We start from the raw sequence: 15,655 nt of genomic DNA, 5'->3' as shown, positions 1-15,655 counted from the left end.
CTGGGGGATGTGAGGTCAGTTTGCAGGGTCTGGGGTGTGTGTTTGGTCAATTTGCAGGGTCTAGGGTTTGTGTGTGTGGTCAGTTTGTAGGGTCCGGAGTATGTCTGTGGTCAGTTTGCAGAGTCTGGGGTGATGTGTGTTCAGTTTGCAGGGTCTGGGGTGATGTGTCATCAGTTTGTAGGGTCTGGTGTGTGTGTGGTCAGTTTGCAGAGCCTGGGGTGTGGGTGTGTGATCAGTTTGCAGGGTCTGGGGTGATGTGTGATCAGTTTGCAGGGTCTGGGGTGATGTGTGATCAGTTTGCAGGGTCTGGGGTGATGTGTGATCAGTTTGCAGGGTCTGGGGTGATGTGTGATCAGTTTGCAGGGTCTGGGGTGATGTGTGATCAGTTTGCAGGGTCTGGGGTGATGTGTGATCAGTTTGCAGGGTCTGGGGTGATGTGTGATCAGTTTGCAGGGTCTGGGGTGATGTGTGATCAGTTTGCAGGGTCTGGGGTGATGTGTGATCAGTTTGCAGGGTCTGGGGTGATGTGTGATCAGTTTGCAGGGTCTGGGGTGATGTGTGATCAGTTTGCAGGGTCTGGGGTGATGTGTGATCAGTTTGCAGGGTCTGGGGTGATGTGTGATCAGTTTGCAGGGTCTGGGGTGATGTGTGATCAGTTTGCAGGGTCTGGGGTGATGTGTGATCAGTTTGCAGGGTCTGGGGTGATGTGTGATCAGTTTGCAGGGTCTGGGGTGATGTGTGATCAGTTTGCAGGGTCTGGGGTGATGTGTGATCAGTTTGCAGGGTCTGGGGTGATGTGTGATCAGTTTGCAGGGTCTGGGGTGTGTGTGTGGTCAGTTTCTGGGGTCTGGGGTGTGGTCAGTTTACAGGGTCTGTGGTAGTGTGTGGTCAGTTTGCAGGGTCTGGGGTGTGTATGGTCAGCTTGCAGGGTCTGGGGTGTGGGTGTGTGGTCTGTTTGCAGGGTCTGGGGTGTGTGTGGTCTGTTTGCAGGGTCTGGGAATTGGAGTCGCTGTCCCGGAAGTTCGTGAATGGTTTGCGGTTGCCATGGAGATGTTTACAGTAGTTGCTGGACGGTGTGTGGCTGAGATTGGGACTCGGTGCCGGAGCAGCAGCAGCCTCTCACCATGAAGCGGTCTCAGAAGCAGCAGCTGCCGACAGTGCGGGTGGCTATGGAGCGTCTGCAGGAACTGGGTGAGTGAGGCCGGCACTGTTGCTCCCCTCGCCCAGGCTCTGTCTGTAAGGCAGGGACCAGATCCCGCTGCGGGTGGCAGGGGTCTGTCAGGAGACACACAACACCCCCTCCCCACCCACACCAACCCCATCCCCCATTCTACACCCTCTCCATACCCCCCTCCCTTCCTGTCAGCCCCTCAATTCCCTCTATCATCCCCTCCCACCGCCCCCCATTCAAGGTCCCTCCAAATCACTAACATCATTAAAATTATTGCAGGCGCAAAGAGCTGTATCCTGTTAGTGTAGAAATTCTACCTTTGCTCATCATTGATATCATTTATTACTGAAAATGTACAAACTGGTTCACTGGATGTAGTTTGTTTTTCTTTTCAGAAAAGCGACTGAAAAGTGAAAACTTTTGTTTCAATCGTGAAACTATTCGAAATTTCACACAAATTACAAAAGGAGTTAGTCAGCTGGTAAGGTATTGTCTGGATTTTCTATAAAATCAAACCATATTGAATATTTCAATTTGTCTTAGAGTTTGCTTTTTTGCAAGTTCAGTTCGGGTTCACCATTTCAGTATTGTGAAGACAAAAGTTTAGCTGAGTCTGCACTTTTAAAATATGGTGACGGTTGAAAACTAATGCAAATAAGTCTATTGGGTTAGCCTGATTTTTTCACAAATATTTTTACAACTGAGAGAAATATGGAGAACAAAGATAATCTAGTCAACACACATTTAGGATATGCAAAAGTGAGGACTGCAGATGCTAGAGATTAGAGTCGAGAGCACAGAACATCAAGCGGCATCCGAGGAGCAGGAAAATCGTTGTTTGAAGGGAATTATGAAAGGCTTTTGCCCGAAAACGTTGATTTTCCTGCTCCTCTGATGCTGCCTGTCTTGCTGTGCTTTTACAGCGCCATACTCTTGACCCATTGAGGATACCCTACAATTTGTGTAGTGCTATCATTGTGTGAATTGAGAGATTTTGTACAGAAATAGCAGTTCAAAACTGAGCACTAAGGGTCTCCAGCAGCAACAGAATTGTACTCCAACACAATCTGCAATCTTATGGCAACTGCACGCTACCATTACCACCAGACAAAGGGGCGAACTCTGATTTAATGAAGGAGCAGCACCAGGGATATCTAAAAAGAATATCAATCTGGTGAAAAGCAAGCGGTTGGCAGCGTTAAAGCAGTTCCACAACCAATGGATTAGGTGTAAACTCTACATTCAGTCAAATACGGTGGTGGACAATTAAACAATTCACTAAAGGAGGAGGCTCCACAAACATCCCCATCCTCAACAATAGTTTAAGATAATAGTTTAAGATAAATACTGAGAATGTAAAGACTCTTGTGGTGTAATGGTAGTGATTCCTGTGGCCGAAGAAATTTCTCCTCCTCTCAATTCTAAATGGTTGTCCAATCACTCTGAACCCAGGAGGCTTGGCTTCAAGATACCTTTGCTTCAGAGGAGTGTTGAATAGAAAATATGTACCAGCACATCATTACAAAAGTTATGGCTGAAGCATTCATAACAGTCTTCAATAGGAAATGCAAGATGGATGATGCATCTCGGCCTCCTGTGGACGTCTAGATTAGAGTGGTGCTGGAAAAGCACAGCAGGTCAGGCAGCATCTGAGGAGCAGGAAAATCAATATTTCAGGCAAAAGCCCATCAGGAATCACCAACACCACTGATGACAATCTTCAGCAAATTCTATTCATGCTATTTGATATCAAGAAAGAGGTGGAAGCACTGGATGCTGCAACAGCCCTGACGTGTTCCAGCACTTGCTACATCCCTAGCCAAGCTGCTCCAGTACAGACTTAACAATGGCAGATACCCAAAAATGTGAAAAATTCCCCAGGACATATTAAATACAAAAAAGCAGGACAAATCCAACCCAGCCAATTAATGCCCGATCAGTTTATTACTTATCAGTAAAAGTGATAGGGCATTAACAGTACCAATAAGCAGCAATTGATTAACAATAACCTCGCTCACTGATGTTTGGTTTGGGTTACATCAGATCCATCTAGCTGTTTACTTCAACACAACCATGATTCCAACATGGACAAAAGAGCTGAGTTCCAGAGGTGAAGTAAGAGTGATTTTTCCCTTGATATCAAGACAGTAGTTGACTGAGTTTGGTTTCAAGTGTCCCAGCAAAACAAGTGTTGATGACAAGCTGGGGAAAACATTCCCTTGGTTGGAGTCATAATTTTAAAGGCTGCAGTTGTTGGAGCTCTGTCTTCTCCAGGAGATGATGGCAGGAGTTCTCAGCATGGATATTTATTAATCAACCTGTTCAGATATGTTATGCCACACCTCTGGATCAGGTGGGACTTGAACCTGGGTCTTTTGACTCATGGGTAGGGACACTACCATTGCACTACAAGAGACCTTAAGTTCTCAGGGTACATATTTTCTATTCAACACTCCTCTGAAGCAAAGGTATCTTGAAGCCAAGCCTCCTGGGTTCACAGTGATTGGACAACCATTTAGAATTGAGAGGAGGAGAAATTTCTTCGGCCACAGGAAACACTACCATTACACCACAAGAGTCTTTACATTCTCAGTATTTATCTTAAACTATTTTCTAAATCACCCATTTGGAGATATTATGACATAGCTCTGGAATAGATGGGGCTTTAACTGGGGCCTGCTGACTCAGCAGTAGGGATACTATCACTACGCCATATGAGCCCTTAAACTCTCAGGGTAATGTCCTAGGCCGAACCATCTTCAGCTGCTTCATCAATGATTTTCCCCCTATCATAACTCTCTCCCTACCAGCACTGTTGGTGTTCTCACAAACAGATTCAAGTGGTTCAAATAGACAGCTCACCACACCTTCTCCAGGGCATTTAGGAATGGGCAGTAAACACTGAACGAGCTGCTGAGCGCCATTACCTCCAATGAATAAAAGTAAGTAAATAAGAACTTTTCTGTGGCTAAGAGGGAAGTGGCAAGAAAATAATCCTGCTCAGTGAATGCTATTTTGGATGTAAGTAAAGACAAACCAATTCCACAAATTAGAGTTGACGTTTTATTTTAGTGTTGTTGTGGTTCTGTTCGCCGAGCAAATATGCAACACAAATTCCCGAGCTACAAATCTTCTCCCAAATTTTATTTTAGTCTTAATTCAGATGACAACCTTCCTTGAGAAATCTGGGATGATAATTTCATAAAGGGTATATAAGCACTTCTTTCTATTACCTTTATCCCGTTTTCAGCATGCTGTATTGTTAAAATTTTGTTTTGGGGGAATTAAAGGTGCAATCTAATGATACCTTTATCAAAACGTCCATCTTAAATATTTGGAATTCACTTGAATACTAGTATTCCTGAAATTCATAATCCACCATATCTGCTAACCAGACACATTCAAACATTTGGAAACCACAAAAATACTCTCACCTGAGCATTGATATAACACTTGTCAAACAGGTGACACCTCAATTTGATTATATTTTCCACAAATACACCATTATTTAAAACTTTATATTCCAACTCCAATGGCATCGAGTATTTTTCAAAATGGGTTAGTCATTTCCTCCTAAATCATGTTGAAGTGGGAAAGTAGAAATGATCTGTTCTGTGATGTTATACAGAGTTTTCATGAATGCCACTCTGATTCCACAGTGTATATATTCACAAAGACACTGAGATGGTACTGGCTGTGGCAGTGACATCAGAGGACAGTGTTCATACACTGAAGTTGTTGAATTCAGTGTTGAGTCCTGAAGGTTGTTAAAATCTGAAAGCAAAAATGATAAGCTGTTCCTCCATCTTACTTTGGACGTCACTGAAGTACTGCAGAAATATTAGCATGAGGTGGTGCATTGCAATGGCAAGCAACTGGAAGGTCAGGGTTATTCTTCGTCAGAGGGGAGGAGTTCTACAAAATGGTCACCCTGTCTGAGTTTGGTCTTACCAACATATAGGAATCTGCATTATAGGCAGTGAATCCTGTAGACTAGCTTGGAAGAACTATAAGTAAACCACTGCATCATCTGGAAGGTATGTTGAGGAGCTTGGATGGTGAGGAGGGAAGATGTAAAAGGGCAAGTGTTAATGCCCTCTGCGATTGCAGAGGAAGGAGCCATGGCGGGTGAGAAAGTGTTAGGAGTGATAGATAAATGGACCAAGACATCACAGAGATAACAGTCCCAAATGCTGACAATGAAGGGGAGGTGAAGATGTGTTTGGTGGTGGTATCTTGCTGGAGGTGGTAATAATGGTAGAAGATGATCCTTTGAATATGAAGACTAATGAGAGAAAAGTGAAGATGAAGGGAACACTATATTTGTCTAGTAAGGAGGAGAAGGGATGAGGGTAGAAATGCAGTGAATGCATCAGAAACGGTTGTGGGCTCTTTGAAACACAGTGAGGGAAATCCTTTGCTGATGAAAAGGAGACCATGTAAGAATTGAGGTGGAGAAACGAGGAGAATGGAGTCTTTACCAGAACTAGAATGTAAGAAAGTGTAGTCAAGGTAACTGTGGAGACAGTAGGTTTTAGTGGATGTTTGCAGGATAGTGTATCCCCAGGTATGAAAACAGAAATGTCAGAGATGGACCATGTGAAGGTGAGAAAAGGATAGAAATTGAAGGCAAAATGGATTACTTTTTCCAATTCTGAACAACAGCAATAAGCAGCTCCAATGATGTCATTGATTTATCAGAGAAAGAGCTGTGAGAGATGACAAGGATCCTCCACATACTCCACAAAGATACAGGCATAATGAGGACCCACGTGAATACCTATAGCCACACCTTTGACTATGGCAGTTAAAGGTAGAATTTTTAAAAGTGAGAATAAGCTCATTCTGGCAAAGCAGGGTAGGAACGGAGTGTGTTCCGACCATCCTGTTGGAAACGAACATGCAGACGCATTGCACATTCATGTTGAATGGTAAGGGAACTATGGCCAGGGACCTGGAGATTGTGGACCTAATGAAAAGCATCAGAATGAAAGTGGGAAGACAGTGCGCGAGGAGAGAAAAAACATTAGTCAAGATAGAAAGAAATAAGTTCAGCTGGTTTGGAAGAGTCTGAAATAAAGGTCTGTCTGCTCTGTCCTGTTAGTGGATTTTGGTAAGGAAGCAGGAGCAGCCTATCCAAGATTGGGGGATTGAGATTATTCCAGAGGGCATGAGGCCAATGACTGTCTTGGGAACAGTGATGGCCCACAGGGTGATGAAAGTAAAGAAGTTGAAATGCTGTCTGAAACTCTACCAGAGAGAAGCAGAAACTCTTCAAGGTGGGCATATCTGGAAGAGAAATTATTTAACTCTATATTAAAAATAACATACTGTAGGTACTTGTGATCAGAAATATAAACACAAAATGCTGAAAAAACTCCTCATCTGTGCTGAGAAAAACAATGTTAACATTTTGATATGACAAGGGAACCAGTACTTTTTTCTTAGTTCAAAGTTCACACAGTCTATTTCAGCACCTTAACCAAAAAAGAAATTAGATTTATGTGGCAGCTTTCATGATCACTGGATAGAGTCATAGAGATGTACAGCACAGAAACAGACCCCTCGGTTCAAGTTGTCCATGCCAAACAGATATCCTAAACTAATCTGGTCCAATTTGCCAGCACCTGGCCCATATCTCTCAAGCTCTTCCCATTCTGGTACTCATCCAGATGTGTTTTGAACGTTGTAATTGTGCCAGCCTCCACCACTTCCTCTGGTAGGACATTCCATTCATGCACCACCCTGTATGAAAAAGTCTCCCCTTAGGTCCCCTCTCACCTTAAACCTACACCCACCCCACCCTGGGAGAAAGACCTTGGCTATTCACCCTATCCATGCCCCTCATGATTTTATGAATCTCTATAAGGTCACCCTTCAGCCTCTGACAATCCAGAGAAAAAAGCCCCAGCCTAATCAGCCTTTCCCTATAGCTCAAACCCTCCAACCCTGGCAATATCCTTGTAAATCTTACCTGCATCCTTTCAAGTGTAAAAACATCTTTTCTACAGCAGGGAGACCAGAATTGAATGCAGTATTCCAAAAGTGGACTAACCAATGTCCTGTACAGCCGTAACTTGACATCCCCACTCCTATACTCAATGCTCTGACCAATAAAGCCAACCACACCTCCTTCACTACCTTGCCTACCTGCGACTCCATCTTCAAGTATGAAGCTGCACCCCAAGATCTCTTTGTTCAGCAACAATCCCCAAGATCCTAACATTAACTATGTAAGTCCGGCCTGACTATCCATTTGCCACTCTTCAACCTGTTGGCCATCTGATGGAGGTGCCAGGGGGTGAACAAAGTCAGAAGTCACAAAACACCAGGTTATAGTCCAACAGGTTTATTTGAAATCACAACCTTTCAGAGAGCTACTCCTTTGCCAAGTGAAGTCTGACTTCATCCAAGGAAGGAGCAGCATTCCGAAAGCTTGTGATCTCAAATAAACCTGTTGGACTATACCTGGTGTCATGTGACTTCTGACATTAGCCATCTGATCAAAAATCCCATTATACTCTGAGGTAACCTTCTTAACTGTCCACTACATCACCAATTTTTGTGTCACCTGCAAACTTATTAACGATATCTCCTATATTCACATCCTGATCATTTATATAAATTACAAAAAGCAATGGACCCAACAGGTCACAGGCCTCCAGTCTGAAAAGCAACCCTCTACCACCACCCTCTGTCTTCTACCTTCACGCCAATTTTGTATCCAAATGATTAGCTCTCTCTTGATTCTATGTATTCTAACCTTGCTAACAAATCTACGCTGCGGAACTTTGTCAAACGCCTTGATCAATCTTCTTTGTCACTTCTTCAAAAAACTCAATCAAGTTAGTGAGGCATGATATCCCATGAAGAAAGGCATGTTGACTATTCCTAATCAGTTCTTTCCAAATACATGTAAATCCTACCCCTCAGAATCCCTTCTAACATCAATTACTCATCACTGACCTCAGGCTCACTGGTCTATAGTTACCTGGCTTTACCTTACTGCCTTTGTTGAATAATGGCACCATATTAGCTACCGTTCAGTCTTCCACCACCTCACCCGTGACTATTGATGATGCAGATGTCTTAGCAAGAGGTCTATCTCAGCAATTACATCCCGAGCTTCCCACAAAGTTCTAAGTTACACCTGATCAGGTCCCAGGGATTTATCTTTCCTTATGTGTTTTAAGATTTACAGCACCACCTCATCTGTAATATGGGCACTTTGAGATATCACTATTTATTTCTCCAAGTTCTCTAGCTTCCATATCCTTCTCCACAGTAAATGGACCAATTGGAAATGAAGATGGAGGCAATGACAAATTTACAGGAACCAGGGGCTGTGATGGGTGGCAGTTTTGGAAGGTAGAAAAACCGCAGACATGGTCAGGTAGATGGATTACCACCAGGAAAGGTAGGCAGGCTATGCAGGAGTCTTCTGTGGCGATGCTGTTTGGAAAATGTCAGTGGTTGTGGACTGTTCGTCATGTATTACTGACAGTTAGGTTACTGGTACTAAGACTGGCTCTACTATAATGTTAGGTATGTTAGCTTTCAAGCGATCAATGGTGATAGGGGACTCTCTGGTCGGGGGCACATACAGCTGTTTTTGCGACTGACCGTGAGACATCAGGATAGTGTCTTGACTCCCTGGTGCCAGGGTCAAGGATGTCTCCGAGATGGTGCAGAATATTCTCAAAGGGCAGAGTTACCAGCAGGAGGTTGTTGTCCATGTTGGAACCAATGACATAGGAAGAGAGAGGGATGAGGTTCTGAAGAGACAACATCAGAAATTAGGCAGGAGGTTAAAAAGTAGGTTCTCAAGGGTATTCATATCTAGACTACTCCTGGTGAGATTAAGAATAGGAGGATAGAGCAGATGAATGTGCTGGTGCAGGGGGCAGGATTTGCATTTTTGGATCATTGGAATCGCTTCCGGGGTAGAAGTGATCTGTGTAAGAAGGACTGGTTGCACCTGAACCGGAAAGGGTCGAATATCCTTGTGGGGAGATTTGCTAGTGCTACCCAAGAGGATTTAAACTAGTAAGGGAGGGGACCCAAAGTGATAAATCTAAGGTTGACAAGAGGATCGAGTCAAATAGTCAAAGCAGGCAAGAGTAAGGTAGGTCTGATAAATTAAGCTGCATTTACTTCAATGCAAGAGACCTGACGGGTAAGGCAGATGAATGCAGGGCATGGTGGGAACACGGGACTGGGATTTCATAGCTATTACAGAAACGTGGCTCAGGGAAGGACGGAGCTGGAAGCTTAATGTTCCAGGGCATAGATGCAATAGGAAGAATAGAAAGGGTGGGCAAGAGAGAGGGGGGAGTGGTGTTTTTGGTTAAGGGTAACATTATATGGCTGTATTTAGGGAGGATATTCCTAGGAATGCATCCAGTGAACTTATTTGGGTGTAACTGAGAAATAAGAAAGGGATGATCACCCTACTGACAACCCCAATAGTCAGCAGAAATTGAAAACCAAATTTGTAAGGATATCTCAGATATCTGTAAGAATGATAGGGTTATAATGGTAGTGGGGTTTAATTTTCTAAACATAGATTGAGACTGCCATAGTGTTAAGGGCTAGGATAGATGGGAATTTAAGTGTATACCAGAAAATTTTCTTATTGAGCTTGTGGATGTACCTACTAGTCAAGGAGCAAAACTTGACTTTTTCTCGGGAAATAAGGCAGGGTGAGTAACTAAGGTGTCAGTGGGGGACCATTTTGGGGTTAATGATAATTCAATGAGTTTTAAAATAGTTATGGAAAAGGTAGACCTGATCTAAAAGTTAAAGATCTAAATTGGAGTAAGGTTTTATTAGGCAAGAACTTTCAAAAGTTGGTTGGGAGAAGCAATTCACTGCTAACCGGATGGTTGGAAAGTGGGAGGCCTTCAAAAATAAGGTAATGAGAGTCCAGAGGCAGTATGTTCATGTTAATGTGAAGGGCAAGGCTGGTATGTGTAGGGAATGCTGCATAACTAGAGATATTGAGGCTCTAATCAAGGAAAAGAAGGAAGCATATATGTGGTAGAGACAGCTGGGATTGAATGAATCCTCTAGGAGTATAAAAGCACTAGGAGTATATTTACAAGGGAAATCAGGAGGGCAAAGAGGGAACATAAGACAGCTGCAGCAAATAGAGTTAAGGAGAATCCAAAGAGATTCTACAAATGCATTAAGAGCAAAAGAGTAACTAGGGAGATAATAAGACCCCTTAAGGATCAACAAGGCTGTCTACGTGTGGAACTGCAAGTGATGGGTATGATATGAAATGAGTATTTCACAGATGACATAATATTTACGGCATTTTCCCAACTTATGTTTGTAGTTTTAGTTGCAGTGTAGGAACTGTGACAGTCAATTGTGTATACTGTATCATAAAAGTTTACATGTCTAGGTCACTGCATCTCAATGGAATTTCCATCAATTAAAATTGATCGGCAGAAAATCCTACAGAGCCTATTCACCAACATAATATTCATTCCTGATGCACAAAGCTCTGTATTTGGAACTGATTTTTATAACCTCACAAATATAATAGAATCATAGAATCCCTACAGTGTGGAAGCAGCTCATTTGACCTATCAAGTCCACTTCAAACAGAATCACACCCAGACCCAACCTTTCACCCTGTAACCCCCTACATTTTCCCATGGCTAATCTAACTTACCTGCACATCCCTGGACACTATTGGCAATTTTGCATGGCCAATCTACCTAACCCACACAATTTTGGACTGTGGGAAGAAACTGGAGTACCTGAAGGAAACCCACACAGACACAGGGGGAATGTGCAAACTCCACTCTCACAGTTGCCTGAGGCTGGAATTGAACCTGGATTCCTGTGCAGCAGTGCTAACTACTGAGCCACTATGCTAGCAATCTCTCAAGTGTAGTTCCATAGTGACAGCAGTATATTATTTTTGTGTTAGTATGGAGCAAAGCTTTTATGCTGGACCTGGCATAACAGATAGGAGAAAGTGAGGTCTGCAGCTGCTGGAGATCAGGGTCGAGAGTGTGTTGCTGGAAGAGCACAGCAGGTCAGGCAGCATCTGAGCAGCAGGAGAATCAATGTTTTGGGCCAGAGCCCTTCATCAGGAACGGCATAACAGGTGACTGATGCTCAAGTATAGTTCCTAAATTTAGGTGACATTTGTTTTGGAATTCCATACCTGATCCTGTGAGGTGCATGGCCTCCATTCCTAAATTCGAAATCTCTGTGCATAAAAGCTCTGCACCTGAGATGCAAGCTCATCTAAACTCATTGACATTGTCTTGGTGGAAGCATGTTTAATACACTGTGTAGGGCACACCATCCAGGACAGAAAGCTAACTCCACATGGAAAAGTAGTATATTTTATTTGGTTTAAAATATGAAAAATGATGCGCACTGTAACTTTAAACTCTGCATAATATTTATATACATATGTGTAGAGTTTAAAGTTACAGTGCACAGAATTTTTCATGTTTTAAACCAAATAAAATATACTACTTTTCCATGTGAAGTTAGAATTAAATTCCTTACAGTGTAGAATAAGCCCACACCGACCTTCCAAAGAGTAATCTACCCAGACCCATTCCGCTACCCTACATTTACCCCTGACTAATGCACCTAACCTACACATCTCTGAACACTATGGGCAATTTGGCATGGCCAGTTCACCTAACCTGTGCATCTTTGGATTGTGGGAGGAAACCAGAGCATCCGGAGGAAACCCACACAGACACGGGGAGAATGTGCAAACTCTGCACAGACAGTCACGCGAGGCTGGAATCGAGCCCAGGTCCTTGGTGCTGTGAGGCAGCAGTGTTAACCACTGAGCCACTATGCCACCCTCACTAAATAATGCTGTACAATGACATTTTTTTAGGAAGAAATTAGAAGGAATATTCTTGAAGTACTTGAAGTGGAAACGATTGAAGCCAGTAACCTGCGTCACAAATTGAATAATCTTCCTAATGAATTAATGCAACAAATGACAGGTAAGATGAGATGATGCTGCTTTGATACATTATATCTTAGTTATGACATTTATCATAACATGAATGCTTCAGGAAGTAATGTGGTAATAATTCATAGAATTTGCAAGCGCAAAAGCTACTGGTGGAAGTGGAGCTGCATCTCAACTCAAATAATAAAACCCATGGTATTCAACTTTATGCTGAAACGCTGCAATTCTGACATGTAAGTAACAAGTACTAGGATTATTCAGCAGATCGGCAGCATATGTTTGAAAAAGATTCAGAGTTAATGGACAGTAATATACTGTCGTGATTCTAACATTGGGCCCTTCCTTCAGAGTTAATGCATCGAGTCTGATAAAGAGTGACTAGGTTCAAAACATAAACTCTGCTTTCTCCATACAAATGCTGCCAGACCTACTGAGTTTCTCCAGCAATTTTTGCTTTGTTTCAGATCTCCAGCATCCACAGTTCTTTGTTTTGTTTTAGGTAAAAAAAACCAACTAGAAATAGATCACTTAGACTGAGTGGAATGTCTTTTGAAGGACATTGCAACTTTCAACATATTTTCCAGGGAAACAAGGGACTGATCTCCTAATGCCATTTATCTACAAAAAGTGCTGAGCATTGTGAAGGTTGATATAAGATGTAACTTGACTGTATTGTTTAAAGCAAAATTCCCTTTTCTTTGCCAAATGCATTAGTTACCTGCTAAGAAATAGAGTTAGAGACAAAAACAAAATGCAAATGCTGGAATCCAAAGTAGGCAAGCAGAAGGCTGGAAGAAATAGAGTTATAGAACATAGAAACAGACTTTTCGGTCCAACCAGTCCATGCTAACCATAATCTCAAACTAAACTGGTCCCACCTGCCTGCCCTTGACCGATATTCCTCCAAACATTTCTTATTCATGTATTTATCTAAATGTCTTTTAAACATTGTAACTGTATCCAAATTCATCACTCCGCTGAAAGTTCATTCCACAAACCATTCTTTGTAAAAAAAAAAGTTGTCATTCTCAAATCTTTCTCCTCTCACTGTTTAAAAAAAATGCCCCTACTCTTGAAATCCCCCACCCTAGAGAAAAGACACCTGCCATTCACCTTATCTATATTCCTCATGATTTTATAAACCTCTATATGGTCACCCCTCAACCTCCTATGGTTCAGTGAAAAAGGTCCCAGCCTACCCAGCCTCTCGTTATAATTGAAACCCTCCATTCCCAGTAACATCCTGGCAAGTCTTTACTGAACCCTATCCAACTTAATAGTTTAATCTATGCTCATTTTAGTTTATTTGTTTGGTAAATGTCTTAAAATGTCTTAAAAGTCTTCTCTTTTGGTAGCTTCCTTTGGTGGCTGGGACATATCTCTCTTTCAAAAAGTTATTGATCTTTTACAGAGATTTTAAACATATAATTTCAGTGACTTGAGTAATAATGCAAGGCAAGTGGAAATGGTAGTTGGCTGAAAAGTCAGAGTCATGGTTGTTAACTGAACTGTGGTGTGTCCTCACATAGAGAATGCTTTCCTGTGAATAATAAATAAATTAGTAGATTACATGGAGTGATCTCTGTTTCAATTCGAAGGAATGTGTAGGGTCCAGGATGGAGGAAAAGGCAGAGGTGAATGAGCTGGTATTGTATCTCTTGTATTTCCATACAAGAATCCTTATTTTGGAGAGAACGTGTAAGAGTGATAGAAGAGTGGACTAGGATCCTACAAAGGGAATGTTTTCTCTGGAATTCTACAAAGAAATTAATTGATACGTTTGGAGTTGACATCTTAGTGGAGCTGGTGAATGATGATCCATTGAATGCAATACATGTTGAATGAAGTGCAATTTTTGTAAGTACTTATGTGGAAGGTTGTCTCTGCAGAATAGATGTAATGCTGATCAAGAAGTTAGAGAAATAGAGTGTAATTTTTACAGGTGACAGAATTTAACTATGTAAAAATTGAAAGAACTGTGGATGCTGTAAATCAGAAACAAAAACATTTACTCTCCTTTCTCTCCAGATGCTGGCCAGAGCTGTTGAGATTTCCCAGCGATTTATATTTTTGTTTCAGTATTTAACTGTGTGTGTGTGTGTAATTTCTTCATCCAGAGAGGGGTGAACCTTTGAAATTTGTTACCATAGAAAGTAGTCAAGACCTAAACATTGTATGATTTCAACAACAAATTGGATATAGCACTTGGGGTTAAAGGGATCAAATGATATGGTCGGGTCAAAGAGGAAGAGGCTATGAGTTGGATGATCAGCCATGACCATAATGAATGGTGGAACAGGCTCGAAGACCCAAATGGCCTACTCCTGCACCTATTTTCCATTTCTACATGTGATCGAGATAATTATGAAAGCCAGTGAGCTGTAATAGATTTTGGTTGACATCGTTTTCTTTGAAATAGAACTGCATAAAGGATCCAGAGAAGAGTTCAGATTAGCCTATCTGAAGGGAAGGGAGCGTAAGAAATTTGAAATATAGTTAGTTAAATATTTGAGTTTGTTGTAATCATTCTTGCATAATCTATTTTTTTTTTATTTAAAACACCATCCAAAGTTAAGAATAAAGTTCAAGGGAAATGACCGATCTCTTTTGTCATTTCGTGAAAGCAGACGGAATTTGTTTGGCCAATATCTCATCTTTGAAACAATAATTTTTAAATTATTATTTCAAAGCTGGGTAGGAGGGTGAACTGTGAGGAGAATGTGGAGATGCTTCAGTATGATTTGATTTCATTTTATTGTCACATCTATTTTACATAGAATACAATAGAATACAATGAAAATCTTCCATTTGTCACGACGATATGGCACCATTTTGAGTAATAAGGGGGGGAAAGAAAGATATATCTTGAAGAGAGTCCAGTCAGTCAGTCCTGGCACCTGTGCTGCCTTCCCTCATCTTGGACAAGCTGAGAGAGTGGGCAAATCATATCGGATGCAATATAATATGGATAAATATAGGATTATCCACTTTGGTAGCAAAAGCAAAAAGGCAGATTATTATCTGACTGACAGTAGATTGGGGAAGGTGCATTGATACCTTGGTGTCCTTGCACAAATGTCGCTGAAAGCAAGCAAGCGGAGTAGCAGTGGGTAAAAAAGGAAAATGGTATGTTGGCCATCATAACATGAGGATTTGAGCACAAGTGCAGGGATGTCTTGCTGCCCCTCTACAAGACCTTGGTGAGACCTCAGTGGTGGGCAAGTTGTTGGAAGGAATCCTGAGCGACAGGATGTACATGAATTTGGAAAGGCAAGGACTGATTCGGGATAGTCAACATGGCTTTGTGTATGGGAAATCATGTCTCACAAACTTGATTGAGTTTTTTGATGAAGTAACAAAGAAGATTGATGAGGGCAGAGCAGTAGATGTGATCCATATGGATTTCAGTAAGGCGTTCGACAAAGTTCCCCATGGGAGACTGATTAGCAAGGTTAGATCTCATGGAATACAGGGAGAACTAGCCATTTGGATACAGAACTGGCTCAAAGGTAGAAGACAGA

At 41.9% G+C, this 15,655-nt stretch overlaps 1 protein-coding gene across 1 annotated transcript in view; it reads left to right on the top strand.

Annotated features, from left to right (window-relative positions):
- The first annotated feature begins 1,106 nt into the window (after positions 1-1,106).
- Positions 1,107-15,655, top strand: part of ccdc175 (coiled-coil domain containing 175) — an 80,793-nt gene continuing 66,244 nt past the window's right edge. Inside the window, exons 1-3 of the mRNA XM_043698439.1 lie at positions 1,107-1,191; positions 1,567-1,652; positions 12,054-12,165. Coding sequence (XP_043554374.1) covers positions 1,125-1,191; positions 1,567-1,652; positions 12,054-12,165 — 265 coding nt within the window. The 5' untranslated portion in view covers positions 1,107-1,124. The remainder of the gene's footprint in view (positions 1,192-1,566; positions 1,653-12,053; positions 12,166-15,655) is intronic.

This window comes from Chiloscyllium plagiosum, chromosome 10, assembly GCF_004010195.1.
Source record: "Chiloscyllium plagiosum isolate BGI_BamShark_2017 chromosome 10, ASM401019v2, whole genome shotgun sequence".
Classification (NCBI taxonomy): domain Eukaryota; kingdom Metazoa; phylum Chordata; class Chondrichthyes; order Orectolobiformes; family Hemiscylliidae; genus Chiloscyllium; species Chiloscyllium plagiosum.
This window is presented reverse-complemented; position numbering and strand designations above follow the sequence as displayed.